At 35.8% G+C, this 13,164-nt stretch overlaps 1 protein-coding gene across 1 annotated transcript in view; it reads left to right on the forward strand.

Moving 5' to 3' along the window:
* Nucleotides 1-13,164, forward strand: part of ABCA13 (ATP binding cassette subfamily A member 13) — a gene marked incomplete at both ends in the record, with an annotated part of 191,390 nt that overhangs the window by 44,213 nt on the left and 134,013 nt on the right. The window contains 7 exons of the mRNA XM_082499202.1: nt 187-293; nt 1,011-1,129; nt 2,381-2,553; nt 3,684-3,760; nt 4,306-4,427; nt 6,934-7,128; nt 9,718-9,882. Of these exons, the coding sequence (XP_082355328.1) occupies nt 187-293; nt 1,011-1,129; nt 2,381-2,553; nt 3,684-3,760; nt 4,306-4,427; nt 6,934-7,128; nt 9,718-9,882 (958 nt within the window). The remainder of the gene's footprint in view (nt 1-186; nt 294-1,010; nt 1,130-2,380; nt 2,554-3,683; nt 3,761-4,305; nt 4,428-6,933; nt 7,129-9,717; nt 9,883-13,164) is intronic.

Below are 13,164 nucleotides of genomic sequence, written 5' to 3' on the forward strand. Positions count from 1 at the left end.
TTGTTTGTTTTTTAACATGGAATTACATATTCTGATTTTGAAATAGTTCAGACAAATGTAATAACTGTTAATATAGAAATCCTTCTATGGTCCATTGAAGATTGCAACCATACATAGCCACTTGTCAAAAGTTTTTTGTGGTACCCTTATTATGAAAATAATGCTTTCTTATTAATCTTTCTACAGAGCATCTAAAATCTGCAAGATTCTTCAGAAACAGTTAAAGCCTGCTAGTGCCCTACTATTGCAGAAGTTGCAGTTTACCATTTTGAATGTTCTTAAAATCTTTTCAGGTTGGTTACCACAGTAGTGACTGTATGGGTCACTATATGTCTTAGTACTATAATCTTAGGATTTACCTTGAGCAGTGTTTTATAAAAATAGGTTAATTTGGATGATGCCAGGCAAGGCGAGCATACTGATGCCTGGAAATTAAACCAACAGAAACACAGGAAAAATTTTGATGCAGATCACATAAAGAGTTGATTTCTTTCTGAAGTGGTCATGTTGATTCAAAATCCCGGTGGAAACAGGAGGTCTTGAAGCTCATCTTCTCTCAGTTTTAGCTGTGTGCTCTTTTCCTTCATGCTGGGTTTACATGGACAGACCAGGGCCTTTTCCTTTCTTTATTTGACTCGGAAACCCAGCAGAAGACTGTATACACATTTGGGTTTTGTCTTATATTTTTTACTGGATATTTTGTCTGCTTCTTGCTCACAAAGAGCAAAAATGAAGTTTTCTTCTCTGGTTCTGTAGCAGGTATTGCTGTTCTTATTATTGATCAGGAAAGTGTAATGGAGAAAAGTAATGGAAATCGAATCAAACTACCCCTTCTTGCCCTCAGCAATGATAAATAAATTTAGCCAGAAATATTTCTCATTACCTTAACACATCAGATTTTCTTTGCTCTTAGAAACTTTTCTATCCAGTATTATTTTGTTGAAATTTCATCTGATTACAGTATTTTTTTTTTTTTTTAACTGATTAAGCCTGGACATTTTGTCTTACAGAAGAACCCGTTTTCATTGGCAACATTTTCTGTGTTGTTACAAAGTGTAAAGATGGATTAATGAGTCACTTACTCCTCTCTGTCATTGAAGGAATCACTCTGGTTCGAGATCATTATCAGGTTTGAGTGGTTTCAACACCTACAAGTGTTGTTTACAACGTGCATTAAACTTTTGAAAATAATGGAAATGTCTTCTTTTTTTCCTACTGTCTGAATGATGAGTCCCCACAGTGGTTATACAAAGCTGAGGTCCTTAAATAAACATTGGTGAGCTTTGAAAGCTGTAAATATTACTAGAATTACTAGAATCCCTATAACTAGAATAACTAGATTGCCATTCAATATCAAACAGCAGCCCGTTTTTAATACCTTTACGTTTTGTGATACTGCTAATTTCATGAATCAGAGTACATTTATACTTTTAAATCTTCACAGGAACAGCTATGAAATCAAGCTAGATACAATAAATTTCTTGGCCAGAGAGTCCTTCAGGCTAAAATAGCAATTGTGGTTACCAGCTGGGGTCAGTCTGTTTTTCTTTAACAATGCATGAAATTACTTGCAGAAGAGAGTAACATTTGGCATTCAGAGCCTCATCCAGAGTTGGAAGCAGGCCTTTGGGTAGGGCACACGTGCCTGCACACAGAGACAAAATACTAAATGCTTGTAGTATAGAATTTGCCTCCTCTTTATGAAATAGCTCTGCTAGTTTGTCTGCCTGGACATTGTGCTGATATGAACAGCAATGTTTAGAGGTAAACAGACATCAGAGGCATCGCTCATATCTCAAAGTAAACTTTTGTGGAACAAATGCATTTCTGTAGCCACCACCACTAAATGACCTAGTTCTGCAAGTATTAAAAAAAATCCCTTGCAAAATCAGAAATGTGAACATTCAGGAGAAAAGATAAAAGTGAATACTACACAAAGTATAATGCAAGAAAAACTTTGGATGTTGATATCCAGATTTGTTGGTTTGATAATGGAAATTGATGTTGTTTAGAACAATTTTTTTTTAAAAAAAGATAAAAATTATAAGCCTAAAAAAATAATTAAAAGCCCATTTCAGTTTAAAATTAAATTTCAAATGAAAATGTTGGCATTTGTTTTAATGTATGACTCTCCTTGATGGGCTGGGTCAAATTCACAAATATTTTTGATTGGTGCCTGAACTCAAGTCTTTGAAAATTCCTTGGTTCTTGAAAGCCTCTCACCCAATTTCAATTACAAATACAATGAGTAAAAGAGTATTACCTTACCCGTATTCTCATTTGAAAACACACATCATCTAGTTGCCAAGACTACTTCAAGCTACTAAGCAGTAGCATAATCTCGTGAATTTGCTAACCATATGATCATTATGTTTTTCAGGATATTGAAAGAATGTGGCCTTCTTTCAACAAGGGGGATTGTGAGAGTGTGGCATATATAAACCAAAAACTTTCCGATACTTTGGAGAGCTTCCTGAGAGCCTTACAGAATACCAGCAATGGCAGCTGTGAATGTCAACTACTGTTGGGGAACGTGCAGAGACGACTGCAAATGTAAAGCCCAAACGGTTGTTGTTAGAGATATTATTTTGTGCATATGTCTCTCTTCTAATCTATGCAATTACAGAGACTATTTATCAAAGTCTCTTTAAACTTTGTTCATTAAACTGAAAATTGAGTGTATACAATGCACAAATTATTTAAGTTATTTAGCAAAATTCTGGATATTTCAAAAAGCCCTTGTGCTTTTGCTATGCACTAGCAGCAAATTTTGCTGGTCCACAAGGAGAATACTTTGAATTACAACTAAGAAAATTTTGCACTTTCCATGACCTAAGTTAGGTAAAAATTTTGACATCTTAATTTTTTATTTAAAGCTGTTTTGCCGTGAACTTGTCCTCTCAGTGGCTGGATATCTTTTGCAAAACATTGAACATTTAGATCAGTTCAGCAGTTCAAACAGTCAGGTATATGGGATGGTGCTTGTAAACTGACAGGCTTGAACTCCAAATAATTTCAGATATTTGCTATTTGCTTGAGGAAAAATAATAGATTTTAAGTAAATGAATAAAACTGCTACTACAGAGTATTTCAAATTTGGTGTCAGTTAGAAGTGGTCCTTGTTATAATTATTTCTATACTGATTTGACTGTTGGATAGTTTCCATAATGGGCTTGAATTGTCTCTGTGAATTATTGTAATAATACACACAAACTTGAGCTTAGATGCTGCTCTTATAGACCATAGACTCATGCCCGGTTTTTGAATGGTAAATAATATCTTATGTGTGTATACTCTTTATCACTTAAATTAAAATTAGATAGACTTTATTGATCCTGAACTGCAATGCTTGGTATCTCTGTGTGTTCAGTAAGAAACATGGAGGTGAGACATTGCTAGACCTGTGCTTCTCCATAAGCTGCTGTTTGCTAGAGCACTTAGCCATCATGGGAAGATCTCTAAATTTGACATCTCATTTAGGCAGGTAGTATGATGATCCCTGCACTGCATAAATACAGCATGAGAAGGTCTGTAGAGTTGCTTACTGCATGCACAGTGTGTGTACATAGAACATAATGAGACCCTTTTGCCTTATTTAGTGGCTGTTTCACTATTCACATTACTCTTTGTACATAGCAATGTCAATTAGTTCTGGTAACATGTAAAACAAGTTATCATTTCAGGGTAGCTGAAAATTTGGAGTTACAGTTGTCAGAAAATCCAGCAGCAACTCTTCTCAGCAATTTTAATCTTTTGAACGGTAGGTTCCAGTTTCTTCACTTTTTTACAAGTCATTGCTGCATAATTTTGCAGGACAATAACTTTTTCATTGTTCTTCAAACTTTAAAGGGATACTGCTTATGGAGACTACTGACTTAGCACAATATATTTTCATTATACACATGTACACATACGTATGCTTGAGTGGGCACAGGACAGCATAGTTTACCCTGTCACAGCCCGTCCAATAAGATGCAGGGATTCATTAGAAAGAAAAGGGGACTTAAGTTAGTGGGGAAAAAAAAATCTCAAAGGACTATAGGCAGCTTCACTAATTTCAGATGTTCTCATAATACAGGGATGTAGGATAACCTGTGGTCTTATAGGATAATGGAAACAGATGCACAAGCCCTCCAGTCTGTCAGGAGAACGACCTTTATATTTGAAGTTGAAATTAATTACATGATATGAAGTTTTTGTGTCCTTTGTCACCCCTCAGAATAAATCTTAAAAAAAAGGGTACAGTCTGTGGGCAATTTAATTAAGCAGATCGGTACCGTTGGCACTATTTTTCTTCTCTTCCAGACGTGAAAGTCAAAGAGTGTGTGCAGAATCTTACTCAGTTAAGGCTGGCCATTGGTTCTTCTGTCAATATTTCTGAAGAAACTATCAGTACCATCTTGGAAGCCAGTATCTCTCATTCAAAGGTAAAAGATCAAAAAGAAGTGTTAAATTAACAGGTCAATCTATAGCCTGATGTGCCAACCAAAATAAAACAAACCGCCTTGTTTGTGTGGAATCTTATATTTTCACTTGTTACTTCTATGTGGAATATTTCGTGATATTTAGGACTTCAAAATAATAATGTGAAGCATTAAGAGATCAATTTGTAGTAGTGCTAGTCTTCTGGTCTAAATGGCACCACTTCATTACTTTCAGCAGTGTTTTAACCCCTCGTGCTGACATGGAATTTGAGCTTTGCTATCTTGGTACTATAGAAAAGGTGAGGATTCCTGGAGAAATCATTTTGTATCTTCCCACCTCTTATCCTTGCAGTACAGAGTTGTCTGATTATTCTTCTTTTTTTTTTGTATATACCTTTGTGTGCTTCTCACTGTTCTTACATTGTCTCACCACTGTCTTGCCTTACCTCACCTCCACTTCATCTTTTGTCTCTTGACTATTGTCTAAAGGGTAGATTATGTAAGTTTTCTGAGTGAAGGACTGTGTGTGTTAAAGTTGCTGCTGTTTCCTGTGATCCCAGTGATTAGTAGAAATAATGAAAAATGCCACATAACTTACAAGTTCTCTCTCCTGTTAATGTTTGTATGACTGAAAAGAGTTGGGTGTACTTCTGGTATAAACTAATCAGGTCAATCAAGCAGCCACTGGGTGTCACTGCTACTCCACTTGCAGAAATAGTTGCAAGGTCGTGAAAAGTGTGGCTATTTAAAAGGCAGTTCAGACCATCGTAACTACTTACAGGTGATTTTTTTCTTCTGCTTCTTTGGCAGTGTGACTGCCTTTATTGTTAGCTTGTTATTTTGATACCAGTAAATGGCAATGAGAGAAGTCATCTGGAAGAGATTCAGTTAAATGGGATTTGGTGCACCTTTGATCTTTTACAATAATAATGCTAATTGACTGAATTTTCAAATGACTTTCTATCCTTATTTTTTGCCAAAGTCCTATGTAGAGTTTAGATATATGTACACGCCTCACATTTACATATCTATACAGAATGTTTTGTTTGCTTAAGTGCTTAAATCTTTTCCCAGTACAACTGTAGCATTAAAGCCTATGTCTCTTACTGCTTCTGCAAGATGCACAAGTACTTTCTTAAGCTTTAATTTAGTCATGCCCAGTATGTTTATGATATATATAGCCACTGTCTGACAACCCTAATGATAGCTGCATGTCCAGTGCAGTCCTTTATTTCTGTGATTGCATACGACTACTGTGCTTGCCTCTGTTATGATAAGAGGAAAGTTCAGAAGGAGTTAATCTAGTGGGTAAAACGTTGAACGGGTTAAAAAATGGACCGAAACGATGGTATTAATGTGGAGCATGAGGGAATAAATTGCAAATTGTATCACTGAGTCAAATTTCCTCCACAGCAAGAAGTCCAAATCAGTATGCTTTTATGCTGCTAACAGAATTATATTTATATTCATATTCTGTTCCTTGTACATGCCCCAAAAAAGAGAATATTTAAATATATTGGAAATCCTTTGGAATCACAAAAGCAAAATTCTGTTTAGATAAAAATCTAAAAGTAAAACTAGTAAATTGGAAACTTAAAATGTTCACAGGAATTAAAGAGTTAAATTGCGTATCTTGACCAACTTTGGCTCCTAATTTGATTTTCTTGGGGATCCTCTCCTTCACTGAGTACTGTTACTAGCTACACATGCATTCAGTGGAGGCAGTACAGGCAGGTTCTGTCCTAAGGAGTGCAATGGAGCCCGGAGTACTGCACTTTGGTTCCTACAGGCTCCAAACTTGTAATTTTTCTGGACTTCTTGGCATTTGTTTTCTTCCAGACGTTTCAGGAGAAAGGATAGCTAAGAACTCCTGAGAAATCTGGGCTGCAAACTTTTGTCTTTTTGTATGACATTTTTGTAGGAAGAAGCAAACCATCCTTATCCAACGAGTTTTTACTGTAGTTTTGCCCAAAGTCTGCTTAGGCACTTGTCCCTTCATCTGCTCTTAAATAATAACACTTTAAAAGAGTGTTGAACTGACAAACGTGAGCTGGCTCAGAGTGAATGTTGTGCCATATAAGCATCCCTAAGTGTTAAATTTGTGTGTCCTCTGAAAGAAGGAAAGTCCACATGGTTTGATTTTAGAGAGTCATATATCTAGATTTTGATCTTTAAGTGTTTCTGCAGCAAAGAGCGTATCTGCTAGAATAGGAATGTTCAGCATTGTAAATATGCCTGCTTATGGTATGATTGCTCATAGAATGAATGATAGACCTGTTCACAAATGGAAGTAAATCTTTATAAGAAATATACTTCATCTTTTTGTATGTACATAGAATATAAAGCAAGAACATACCAATCTGATATAGAGCTGTATGGTTCGTTACTTCAGGTCTGTTGATGACTGCAAATTGTCATGTTAGTGTGACACAAATTCTCACCTTACTGACTATAAAAGAAGGTGATGCGTTTCAGGGAAAAAGTTTCTAATGCGTATATGTTATGATAGGTTTTTTACAGTGCCTTTTTGGTAGCTTTAACCGGAAGATGTGATGAAGAATTACTTAGCCTGCTGCTAAAGCTACCTGAAAACAGTAAAACTTCTGTGGTAGTGGAAGAATTATGTTCTTTACCAGCATTGGACTTGTATACCATGTTTATACTGATTATGCAGAATTTGAACTTACGTCATATCATTTACAAGGTAAGATGGGAAAAAAAGCATTCAGTTCCTATGTTTTCCTTTGAAGGTTGTCTAAAACATGCAGGTAGGTAAATTAATAATTCTTTTATTTCTTCAGATGTTCTTTTTCTGTGGAAGTAAACACTGGATGTATGGCATTTTTCTGTCGTCATTTAACTCCGCAGTTGAAGAATGGGGTTGGTAGCTGCTACGGTATTCCATTTCTTGCTTCCTCAGGAAAATTATCACTGAGGAGTTAACTATGAAAGCTTTAGAGAAAACACAGGAGGTCGAAGATGTAGTTTTGTTAATCTTCAGCAGAGTTCGCAGTTCGTGCAATTTGTTACTTCTTAATTTGTAAGTGTGGAAGACTGATCTGGCATCACTGGTACTAAAAGAAGCCTAGGAGCTCACATTACAAGAGTTACAAAATTATTTTCTAGGAAAAATTCGTAGCACTCTGGAAGGCATTTTGTTTGCTGTAAAAATCACGTTGGCAATTCAGGTGGCTCGTTCAGGAAGGAGCTTTTCCAGGTCTCAGGATGAAACTCTTTTGTAGGGCAAACCTATATTTTATATGACCCAAGTCAAATGACTTCATTAGAGTTTTGGCACTGTATTATTGTTAAGAGGATGCAGAAGTCTTTAGCAAAACTGTATTATCTGTACAACTGTAGATAATCTGGGGTCTAGTGTGGGTTTTCAGTGAGACAATATTTTTACTGTAAGAGCAAAATTATTGGATGGGATTTCTGATAGCAGATGTTATTTCAGTTCTTTTGGGGTAATTGACAGAACATAAAATGTAAGTACAAATAGTTGAACAACTGTAACATTGGGAGGAAGAATATTCTGTTCTAAAGCTGTAGGTGATGGGTTACAATCTGGATGCTGCATGCGCAGTTAAACAGGTTGGCCACATACTTTTAAAACAAGACAGTTTCCCAGAATAGGTTAAGATATGCCAGAGGGAAAAGAAAAGATTTCTACTTTCTGAATTATCCGCCAACCTCAAAGGGGAAAAAAGGAGAAAAAAACCAGTGCTTATTCTGATGGGCTGTTCTACTGAATCCTACTGAAGCATAATGAATTCCTAGAAAATAATAAAAAAATGTTGTCAGCTTATCCTAAACTATTATGGAAGTTTTGCTAATTGTTTAACTAAATAAGATTTTTTTATGTTTGTTTTTTTTATGTGTAAAAGCAGGTGAAGGCTGAGGAGACTATTAAGCAGACATTATTAGAGTAGGAAGTCAAATAAAGGTGGAGAAAATAATGATAATCAGAGGAAGCAGCTGAAATCATATAATGAGATTATATTGTTTTTATTATCATGCATAGGCAGATAGCAATGAATCAGTTTGTATTACTGTATCATCTAAATAACCTATAAAAACAAAGGAAATGGAGAGAAGATTCATAATGCCAAAACTTACATCGTGGAAACAGCAAACGGCCAATTGAAGTTTAGTCAAGTAGGGAATGAAATACACACAATTATTTTAGGTAAAAGGCAGTGCATATGAAAAATGCAAAGGGAGAAAGAGTGTGACAGGAAAGTTTGTTGTCTAATAGGACTCCAAAAGCAACTACAGTGGTAGTGAGATCTACTTTATCTTATGAATTATTTTTAAAATAATAAACTGTTGCATTGAGCGTCTTGAACCTGTTGAAGGAAAAGTTCTCATTTACACTAAATTCCAAGGAGGCAGGATGTTGCAGCTCCCATTAGTATCTTAGGCAGTAGAGCTCTCTTCAGCTTGGTAGATACAAACAGGAGTAGTGTGGTGAGCAGGACTGGGGAAGTGATCATCCCCCCTATACTCAGCACTGGTGAGGCTGTACCTCAAATGCTGTGTTCAGTTTTGGGCCCCTCACTACAAGAAAGACATTGAGGTGCTGGAGTGTATCCGGAGAAGGGTGACGAAGCTGGTGAGGGGTCAGGAGAAGAACAAGTCTTATGAGAAGCAGCTGAGGGAACTGGGGTTGTTAAGCCTGGAGAAAAGGAGGTTGAGGGGAGACCTTATCCCTCTCTACAACTACCTGAAAGGAGGTTGTAGCCAGGTGGGTGTTGACTTCTCACTAGTAACAAGTGATGGGACAAGAGGAAACAGTCTCAAGTTATGCTAGGGGAGGTTTAGATTAGATATTATGAAAAAATTCTTCACAGAAACGGTTATCGAGCATTGGAACAGGCTGCCCAGGGAAGTGGTGGAGTCACCATCCCTGGAGGTATTTAAAAGATGGGTAGGTGTTGTGCTTAGGGACATGGTTTAGTGGTGGTTTTGGCAGTGTTAGGTTGATGGCTGGACTCAATGATCTTAAAGGTCCCTTCCAACCTAGACAACTCTATGATCCTATGTTCCCTGGATTTTGATTCCTGATTTGTCATAGGCCATTCTAACATTACCAGAGAATTTTTCTTTAGCTGAATTTGAGAGCAACTGGAGAGTTATACTAAAAGATGTTTGTTAAACATGGTTTGCAAGACTATTGTATAATCAATTTTACAAAAAGACTGAATAATTTTGAGTGTTTCATTGATAGGTTAAATTTTATTTCTAATTGGAATTTATTGGTGTGATTTTTTTTTTTTCCTTCTTTTCCAAGATTAAGATACCATCTGAGATAGGCAATGTTCTAAACATGCTACTGGATGTGGTTTCTAGTATCAGCTCTCTTCTCAATAAAGCCCACCATGTCATGGAAAACCTTCCAGTGTTCCTCCAAGGAATTCAAGACATTGGTGTGCTTGATATCTCTGCATTGCAGCAGGTATGTGTATGATTTTAATATGGAAACTTAATTCCCATTGTGAGGTGCTTTGTTAGGGATGTGTGCTTAGTAAGGAGGAACACTAATAGAAATTGTGTCTTAGAAAGTTGGGAACTTAGAGAGAAGACAGTCAAGAGACCCTAGGAACGTTTATTTGGTCTTTTTCAAGCACTCTGGTAATTTTGAGACTATCTGTGTTGTTTCTCTTTTTTTTGTTAATTTACGAGATCGTAGCCTAAGTTAATATGGTTTTAGGCTGTTGATTAATCGTAGCATGTATTATTTGTGATTTGGAGATAGCCATGCCTTTTCTGCTAATGCTGTATTTTTTTGATGAGCAGACTATTATTTTGTTTATAAGAAATAGCTTTACTTTTTTTCAGGATAAGATTTCAAGTTACAATGTGCAGTTCTTGTATCTGCCATGAGTTTCTGTTTGTGTCACTTAAGGTTTTTGACAGTTTTGCCTGACATTTTAAAAAAGTGGCATGAAGTGCGAGTGAGGATATTTCTTTTGTCACTACTTTTATGGGCAGTTGCTGTGTGAGCATCTATGCAGCTAGCACAGTGGTGGGTGGATCTAATACTAAATCAGAAAAAACATTTCTGCTTCTAAGCAGGGTCCAATTCCATAGGAAGACCTGCTGACCCTTATGGCATTCATTACCTTCTGGATTTGCTATTTTGTGTGAAAAGTTTAGGATTGAATCTGGTTCTAAAATTGCAAATCTCTAAAAGGTCTCTTGGTGGCAAACAATACAAACTGCTTTGTGACTAGAGTACAGGGTAAGAACTGCATTAAATGCTGTTTTCCCTAGTGATATGAATATTTCTCAAGATCTAATCTGTGTGACAGACATGCAAAATGCTATTCTGTACGTATTAGTTTTGGTTTTGAGCCTCTCTTTTTTTGGCTGCTGCAATGGAAGGTGGCTGTCATCAGATGCTTCTACTTTCCTTAAACTAGTTCCGTTTGTGTCAGACTTTCCTTCGAACAAATGAAGTATTCTTTTTGGAGTGAAATCCCAAAGTTGGTTATTTGATAGAAGAACCTCTCAGAAGGTCCTGTTCAAACAAAGTTTGCAAAGGAACATATCGAACAGCAGAGGGCCATCTGGTCACAGTTTTAATCTTTGCTCCATGGCAACCCAGAGTATCCTGTAATATAGCATAGACTTAACCTTGGAATTTTTGTTCCTTTTTCCATTTTACTTTTTTTTGGCCGCTTTTTCTGACATATACTTCATTTCCTTAGTTTTTTTTTATTTTTAATTCTTTTGGTTTTTTTTTTTTTTCTTGAGAAATTGATGTTTGTTTTTGTCACCTAATAATTTGTGGAGGATGAAAAAATGAGTGTCTAGGTCTTTTGTTAATAAATTAGAAGTTTGATGTTTTGCAGGGACCTTCTGTATCTTTCTCATTTTGTAGACTAGTAAATGTGTTTATTTTTAACTATCCTTTCCTTTTCAGGTTTAACTGGATTTTTTTTTCCTACTTTCCAATAATACCTTTAATTATTGATTATTTTCTTTGCTGCTTTTCGATAATGGCCAAATGTGTGCCATTGAATAAGTGTGCTACTAAAGTGCAGATACTGGTTATACACTTTCCTCCTTAAATATTTTCTTCTGTTTCCAGAGTCCATCCTTTTGGATTTTTATTTTCAAGATAACGAACAGCAAAGTAGTTCAGTGACCTGGGAAGATTACAAATAAAGCATGTAAAGATTTTTAAAGTAATAACTCAGCATAGAGTAAGACAGATTGTTTCCTTCATTAACTTCTAACTGAAAAAGTTATTTTGAAGTTGATTTAAAAAAATTAATTGCTTCTATAATGAAAGAGATAGTAAAGTAATTTGTCAATTATACACATGGAATTTTTTTTTCTGAAAGACAAAATGAAAGGCAAGAAATACCTTTAAAATACCTGTAAAATGTGGAGTCAAATTGGTATGCTACATATTGTGTAATAAAAGATGATGTAAAAACTCAGTATCTTCCAGTCAGTAGTAATTGGAATATAGAGCCACATTCTACTGTTAACAACATTGAGTGAATGGATAACCCCCTGAGGAAAACACTGCTGATTTCAAACATGATTTTTGCTTGTTTATTTGCTGTTTGAAACTGTTCGCTTATATTTCCATAGCTAATTTTCAGTATGTTGTCACTCATGAATAGATAAGCTGGAGGGGACCTGCTGAGTTACTGAATGTTGTCAGTTGTGAAAGGTGGCCTCATTCTCCAATCTCTCCACTAACTTGAACAAGTTATCTGTTAAAACTATCATTTGAAATGCCCCTTGTATTTATAAATGTATGAAATTCTGAGGTAAGTTTATCGATGGCTAGTATGTTTACTCTTGTATCAAAAATGTTCTGTAGCTTTTATTACTTCTCTGACTTGCCCATGTGTTTGTGGAAGTAATCCCTCTCTGTTTTGATAGGTTAAGTAGATTAATTTTAGTATTAGTTTTGTTTGGTTTAGTTTTTTCTCTTATAACAGGCTCTCAGTTGTCTCAGACATCCTAGTGTTACCTCTGCATGCTGCATTAAGACTAATCTTGAATGTTGGGAACAAGAAATGTGTACAGTCTTTGAGGGGAATTATGGCTGATGACTCTTGTAGTTCCACTCATTCATGTCTATAACTACTAAAATGACTTCCTTAATCTTACATTCACCTTTTTTGTAAGCTGCATACATTTTTGTCTCTGACTTGATCAAGAATCAGTGGTATACCTAGGTAAGCTCAATTTTATAACAGCATCTTGTGATTTCAGTTGATAAATAAGTTTTGCACTGGTTATCTTCAATTTACTTTAAATTAGGTAATTGGTTTCTTGCCATATCACATTCTGATCTCCTGCAATGCCTTCTGGTATTAAATTATAGGCAAATTTCAATAATTTGTTTCTTCCAGGGCTAAAAAAACTTATCACAGTAGACCTAGGATCAGTCTCACAGGAATAACACTAGTAACTTCTCTGTGATCCGGTGTTTTCTTTCCTTTTAGCAGGGTCCCAGCAATATCTTATTAATGCCATTTTTTACCCGCCACATAGTTATTAGATTAATGCTGATTACTATTTTCTAGGACAAGAACATTAACTGGCTGTTAGAGTTCACCTAGTTTATGTCTTTTCACCATATGTCTTTTTCAGGGAAAATGTACTTGCATTCCCACATAAATATATTGTATTGGTCTGGAATAACTTGATAATGCATTAAATTCTACTCTTCACATACTTTTTGCCTTTAACTGCTCTCCACTTTAAGATG

The sequence above is a fragment of the Vanellus vanellus genome (assembly GCF_965231255.1).
Source record: "Vanellus vanellus genome assembly, chromosome: 2".
Classification (NCBI taxonomy): domain Eukaryota; kingdom Metazoa; phylum Chordata; class Aves; order Charadriiformes; family Charadriidae; genus Vanellus; species Vanellus vanellus.